Below are 7,555 nucleotides of genomic sequence, written 5' to 3' on the forward strand. Positions count from 1 at the left end.
CTAAATCTATATATACACACATGACAAACAGTAAGATAATGTAGCTGGAGAGTAAATTACTATGCATAGTGTATATATATATAATCAACACCCCATTCATCATAGGTTTTATTCCTTGAAATGAAGGATGAGAAAAAGAGGCTCACCTTTGTAGAACCTTTTCAATAATAATTTACAAAACAGTATAACTATCAAATTTTATACTCCGTAAATATTTAAGCTCACTATCACAATCCTTATAGTTGAATCACACAATCACATTAAATACATCGAGTAACATAAAAACAACAAGAATAGTTTAAACATCTCTTCACAATTTTTGCACCAAGAAAATTAAGTGACAAATTAAACTAAAATGATAAGTCATGAATAATTAGCTAGTTTGAACGTACTGGTCATTACCAAATTGTAAAATAACGTCCAAAATATTTGTGTCTTTGTAAATATGCTTTTGAGTTTCAAATTAATAGATTCATATGTTTTAACGAACTACCAAACAAATATTTTTCACCCTAGTAATATAACACACTTAGGTGCCATAACAATAGAGATAGAGATTTAATATAAAAACAACAAAATAAATCTTAATACGTAAAGGATTTTAACATGTAGATTTTGTAGATCTAATCAAAAGATAGAACATCAGAGAAAATGATAATTATGTTTGGATGTACTCAATTACCCCAATTTATTACTTAAATAAGTTCTAAAAACTCAAGCTTCAGTTAAGAAACTCTCAAAGTGAGGAGAAGACGTTTTTCAAGGAAAAAAAATAAAGATAAAAGAGGGAGAGTAACACCTTAAAGCAAACTCTAGCCTTTTTATCACTCAAATATTTAACAAAGGCAGAAGGTCCCTAAGGGTTTATTTAACAATTAAACTAGATACATACCTTCTTTTATTAAAGCAGAGTATAGTGAGTTTGCCTTAACTCACAGATGTGATGAAGTTGATACTGGAACTGTACTGAAATATTTAAGCTAGGGAGTAATTGTGAGAAGATTGAATTTTTGAAATGCAAGGTAGCTGAGCTGGCTGGGTGTTAAATGCTCTAAAACAAGAGCTAGCTAGTAGGTAATTTTTTTGATTAAATTGTTAGCTAACTTGGTGTTTAAATGGTTCAAAAGAGGAAACTTTTTGAGTAAAGTGTGTTCAAGCCAACGGTGACTGCCGGCCAGTTAAGATACGCAAAATATAACATTAATTTTGCTACCATTCAATTCAGATTTTTCACATTTACGCACATGTTGTACTAGTGAATACAAAACAATTAAATTAAAACTACTTAATAAGAGCAACTATTAGAGGCTTGATCTCACAAAATAAATGTGAAATATATCTAACTTAGACCATTTTTAGTGGTGACGAGGTGATGGACTGTTTTTGTGGGGTATAGTACTGATTTGGCAAAGGCGATGGCTTGATGACGTGATGAAGTTTGTAGTGGTATAGGGTGATAGTTGTGTGATGAAGTTATTTTATTATTTTTATTGATTTAATTAAAATGTAAATGCATATATCTAAATTATGATTGGTTGATCCTTCACCACGCCCCATAGTGGCGTGATAGGGGCGTGATAATGGAGATTTTGAGACTATCACGCTGCACTGTGAATGGTCTTACATCAATCTAATTAACAAACTATTATTCACTACAAACATAGATAATTCAACTTATTGTGTTGTATAATGTCCTTAATTAGAATATTTCTTTCGTTGGGACGATCCATAATTATTTCATCCGTAATTATATTAAGCAAACTCCGAAAATAACAGACTTGGATGATCGCTTTTTTTTTTTTTTTTCCAAAACACAAACATTTAAAGGTAATAGATATAAAGATCTAATGATTTACAAACGAGTTACAATCAAGAGCGTCTTAGTAGGAATGGAAAAGAGATCTGTACCGGATATGTAAACTCGAAACCTGACACTCCTGAACCGGGTTTGGATCCGGGTATTCGGGTTTAGGGCCATGTATAAGAATGAATTTAAATTTAAATATTTTTTCAGTTCAAACATAAACCCACATACCCGACTTATATACTCTATCCAATGAAAATTTCAATTTCAATAATAACAATAATAATTTTATTTTTTTTTTTGAATGGCAAAGTATTTCATTAATATAACTCAAGGTACGTGAACAAAACTTGAGAAATTTTCCCAAAAGACACAATGAAGCACATTATATACAAGGAGCAAAAATCTAAGAATGCTAAGATGGTATTCTACAATAATTGCTCAACATAAATAATCACACTAGAAACTTTTTCGGATCGATCAACCAATTATGCCAATCAATCTTCAAAATTTTACATCTCTCGTGATCCATTCAAAATCTTCACTTGTATTTCAGTTAACGCAACCGGAAGATTCCAACCCGAGTTTTTGAAAACTTTTTGATTCCGATTTTTCCAAATAAGGTATCCGAATGTCCATTCCACCGCTTGCGACACTTTATTGCCCTCGACCGTTGTTTGAATAGATGAATTGCCTCTAAACGCATTAGATAAATCAAAACTTGTTTGACTCACACCCCACCAATTTAAAACCTTTTCCCAAATTTCTTCTCTTTTAGAACAATGAAAGAGTGTATGTTGAACCGTTTCAATATCATCATCGCACATGGGACATCGGACGCAAAGAATATCGATTTCCCGCTTGCCAAGTTCACACAAAACAGGTAATCTACCCTTCAAGGCACGCCAAATGAATATCCCGACTTTCTTTGAAACCAACGCATTCCGTAATCTTTCGTTACCCACAACATTTGAAGAAATAACCCTCGCTTGAATTAAGTTGGAAAGTACTTTTGTTGTGAATTTACCGTTTTCTCCGAGCTTCCATTACCATCGATCGTCAGCACTAACATCATAGCTAATCCCTCGCAAAAGCCGCAACAGATCTTCATATCCTGGTTACATACGCCCACGTAATGATCCTAACCATTGTCACGACCCAACACAAACAGAACCGTCCCACCCCACGCGATCATATACCGTGGCGTTGAGGGAGGAGTCGATCCGGAATAACATGTTGAATTTAATACCAAGTGGAATGTCACCAAGCCAAACGTCGTTCCAAAAAGAAGTATCCTTGCCATTCCCAATAACTTTCTTGAAGGAATTTGAATATTCAATTCCAAGCTCTCCAATGTTATACCCTGTTTTCACAATAATGCTCCAAGTAGAATTGTTATTATAATTAGTAACCCTACCCGAATCAAGTGACCCGGAAACCTCATAAATGCTTTTAATGACTTTAACCCACAAGGAGGTGGGTTCAGTTTTAAACCTCCACCAAAACTTTCCTAATAAGCCAAGTTTTTGCTTTTAAAGAACCCACATTTAAACTACCTTCCTCATGAGGACGAAGGACTGTATCCTAGTTAACCCCAAAACTTTTTGACCCATCACCCGTCCCACCCTAAAATAATTTACGTCTTACACTCTCAAGTTTTCTTAACACGGACGGCGGGGCACGGAAGAGCTAGAAATAATACAATGTCAGACTATTGAGAACCGAATTAATGAGCATTAAACGTCCACCAAATGACATCGAATGAGCTTTCCAATCCGCTAATATTTTATCAAATTTCTCCAACACCGGTTTCCAACTTACAAGTTTTTTCATTTTTGCACCAACGGGTAAACCAAAATAAATAAATGGAAAGGAGCCAACCTTACAACCAAATAGATGAGCCATTGTTTCGACCTCATTAGACTCAACACCAACACCAAAAAGATTACACTTATGATAGTTAATCTTTAGACCTGAAGATAGTTCAAAATATTTTAAAAACTTCACAAGACTCTCAATATTATCCCTACTCCAATTACCGAAAAAATAATGTCGTCTGTATATTGTAGGTGTGAAATAGGAATTTTGCCACTTCCAATTTCGAGCCCTACAAAAATATTTTCACGAACCGTGGCTTTAGTGAGCCATTTCAATCCTTCTGCTGCGATGATGAAAAGAAAGGGCGAAAGTGGATCGCCTTGTCACACCCCTCTTTCAAGTTTGAATTCATTTTTAGGCGAGCCATTTACCAAAATGGAAATAGAAGCCGAATTGAGACACGAATATATCTACTTTCTCCATTTATCACCAAATCCCATAATCATATCCAAAAGAAACTCCCAACTCAAGCTATCAAACACCTTTTTAAAATATACTTTGAAGATAAGACTCTTAGAGTTATTTTGTTTTAAAACCTCGAGAGTCTCATTTGCAATTAACTTCCCATTCATAATGTTCCTCCCTTTTATAAATGCACTTTGTTCAAATCCTACAAGTTTCGGAATTACCTTTTTAAAATGATTTAATAGCAATTTTGCCACAATCTTATAAAGGCTTCCAATTAAGCTTATTGGCAGATATTCATTAAATTTTGAAGGTTCAAGTTTCTTTGAAATAAATGTCACAAAAGAGGCGTTAAACCCTGACGAAATTTCGCCTTTTCCCCAAAAATAGCCCGTGAGATCCGAACGAATAGTACTCCAGAAATTCTTGTAAAAACACAAATTGAACCCGTCAGGCCCGGGCGTCTTTGTACTAGCACAATTCCTAACCGCATCCTAAACTTTTGAATCCGTAAATTTTGTTTCCAGCGAGTTGGCATCTGTTGAACTGAGCCCAAAACAGACCAAATCATCAGGCCCACTATTTGGTCTGTAGAAAATAGCAGAGTGAGCAGAAGGACTAACCGGTACACTGTCTGGGCTGGGGCTGTTTTCAGAGGTAGCATGGCCCAAATTCAAAAAGGAAAAGCCCAATAATTGAGGTCTAATGGTATCTCTTTTGCTGAAAATGTTTTTAAAGTGTGTAAAGATTGCATTTTTAACATCGGATGATTTACACACCAAACACCATTGATAATTAAACCAAGAATATTGCTCTTATTATGCTTGCTTCGGATAGATGAATGAAAGAACTTTGAGTTTTCATCCCCCTCAAGAATTCATCTAATTCGTGATTTTGGTCTCAACATACCCGATCTCTTGCTTCGAGCCAAACTAAACATTCATTTTCAGTAATAGAGTTTGTCTCGGTCTTTGCTTCCCAATCTCTTACTTCCTTTTCCCAATCTCTTGCTTCCTTTTTTAATGAGTTAATTTCACAATCTAAAGAACCAAATGATTTGATGCTCCAAGCTTTAAGGGCCCCTTTGACATTCTTAAGTTTAGCTCTAAAAATGCAATCGTTTCTTTGCCCACTCATCGGTAAAACCCAAGCATCGGAAATAACTTGACCAACATCTTCATTATTAAACCACACATCAAACACTTTGAAGGGTTTAGGACCATAATCTATAATTTTATCCCGGAGAACTAATAGACAATGTTCTGATAATTTACGATCCAAAGCAATAATCGAGAGATCATCCAAAAGGTTTAAGAATTTATCCGTCACTAAAAACCTATTAAGCTTGCTAAATTTGGTTCCGTCATCACTTATACGAGTATATTGTTTGCCACTAATTGGGATCTCAAACAAGTTATTATTTTATATGATTAATTAAAACGGTTGGCACGATATTGAAGTAAATCACAAATTAGACGATCTGATCTTTCACAAACCTCATTAAAAATCCTCACAAAGAAGCCAAGCCAAAACATTTGCATCCAACATATTTTCTAAAGCCACTAACATAATTTTATTCCTACAATCATCATGAGGACCATAGACGTTAACGATAAATGATTCTTGGCCAGATGCTTTCCACTTTCCACGAATGGCCAAAAAGAACTCATTAGCCATTGCATCGGTTACCTTAAAACATCCAGTATCCCAAATAAGTAGTAACCCACCCGAATTACCAGTTACTTCTTTTTGAATATACCCAAAGTTATTATTCCCCCACAAAGTTTCAACCCATTGATCACTTACCGTTTGACAAAATTTAATAGTATAATATAACTACAATTTGAATATTGTACAATTATTCAATATCTATATATAGTTATTTAGATTTAGTAAGCATTATTGAAAAAAAATAGAAATAGGTGAATGGTGAATGAGAATGAATAACGAATAACAACAGTGATATTTAATATCTGCAAGAGATTCTGTTAGCCCAATAGTTTGTAATCAGTTAATAGTAGGAATGGCAATGGATCGGATATGGATCGGATCATGCCATATCCACATCCATATCCATTTAGTTTTTGCTCATCCATATCCATATCCATATCCATTTAATTTCAGTTCATCCGTCCATATCCATATTTGATGGATTAAGCGGGTTAATGGATATCCGTTAGATATCAAATGAAATGTTAATCTAACAATGATTTTATCAATTTAATATATATTTTAACAAATATAAATATTCAATCTTTATTTTTTTATTTGTTACACATATTTTGATTGTAATCTGTCTGCAATTGTGAATTTAATTGAGCAAAATACGTTATAATGTAAGTAAATATAACTTTAAACTAATCTAAATATGTAACTTTGAATATTTTTAGCAACAATTTTAATAATCGTGACTATCACAACCCTTATTATCGTTAATAATTTAAGAATTTGTAGGTTATATGTATATGTATATCGATATGTAGATGTATATGCATATATTTTAGTACGTATATATGTATATATAGATGTATTTAGGGTGAAAATGGATATTTCTGTGGATGATAAATTGTCATCCATATCCGATCCACGAAATATTTAGATCATCCATATCCATATCCATATCCGTTAATCATCCATATCCATTATAAATGGATCGGATCGGGTGGATGTCCATGGTTGGAACATCCATCGCCATCCCTAGTTAATAGTATTTGATATTTTTTAAGGTGTTGCCAGTTCCAAAATGGTTCTCCAATTTTTTTTGTAAACATATCTTTGTGATTTTTTTTTTTTGAATTATAAGGTTTAATGTCTTCAATCTAATCCTTTTTAAGTTTCATTTATTTTTAACTTGAAATATTTCTGTTTCAGTTTGTAGCTAAAGTTGGAAATAAGGAATTTAATTTTTAATGATGGAAGTTGTTGTGGCTAAATTTAGAAACTAAAGACTTTAAGGGTGCTTTCTGTAAATTATATTTAACCTGGTCATATAACCTAGTTACCAGCCTCTTTCATTCATTCAATCAAAAAAATTCATCATCATTTTCATTATTGTTTAAAGATCCAGTTTCGGGTTTATAACGACCCTCATTTTTCCATTCTATACTTTTCCTTATTAAATGCCCAACAAAATAATTAACCTTAATAATTAAACTTTAATCGATAATTGTTAAGCATTAATAATTATAAAATATAATAATTAACTTTGTACATTAATCGACAAGTTAATAAAAATAATAAGTTAATAAACTTTTGTGAATAAATAAATAACTTTAAAACTTGTGTATTAAAAATAATTAAACTTGGATAATTAAGGAACTATTTAAGCTAAATTAAAGTGCAAGGTTTAAAGTGAAAAATGTTAAACCCTAAGCCTAAAACCCTAGCCGATTTTAGGGAGGGTAAATTTAACAGACTGAAACTGGGGTTAGAAGTAAGATTACTTAATTGCCCTGAGGTTTATATTTG

At 33.0% G+C, this 7,555-nt stretch overlaps 2 protein-coding genes across 2 annotated transcripts; both read right to left on the bottom strand.

Annotated features, from left to right (window-relative positions):
- Positions 1-2,316: 2,316 nt before the first annotated feature.
- LOC139849115 (uncharacterized) lies at positions 2,317-3,709 on the bottom strand. Its single transcript, XM_071838787.1, has 3 exons — positions 3,517-3,709; positions 2,974-3,314; positions 2,317-2,844 (listed from the first exon to the last, which is right to left on the bottom strand). The coding sequence occupies exons 1-3, from the start codon at positions 3,707-3,709 to the stop codon at positions 2,317-2,319; spliced, it is 1,062 nt and encodes a 353-aa protein (XP_071694888.1).
- Positions 3,710-4,092: 383 nt separating this feature from the next.
- On the bottom strand, positions 4,093-5,764 carry LOC139849116 (uncharacterized). Its single transcript, XM_071838788.1, has 3 exons — positions 5,655-5,764; positions 4,997-5,480; positions 4,093-4,581 (listed from the first exon to the last, which is right to left on the bottom strand). The coding sequence occupies exons 1-3, from the start codon at positions 5,762-5,764 to the stop codon at positions 4,093-4,095; spliced, it is 1,083 nt and encodes a 360-aa protein (XP_071694889.1).
- Between the last annotated feature and the right edge of the window lie 1,791 nt (positions 5,765-7,555).

This window comes from Rutidosis leptorrhynchoides, chromosome 5, assembly GCF_046630445.1.
Source record: "Rutidosis leptorrhynchoides isolate AG116_Rl617_1_P2 chromosome 5, CSIRO_AGI_Rlap_v1, whole genome shotgun sequence".
Classification (NCBI taxonomy): Eukaryota; Viridiplantae; Streptophyta; class Magnoliopsida; order Asterales; family Asteraceae; genus Rutidosis; species Rutidosis leptorrhynchoides.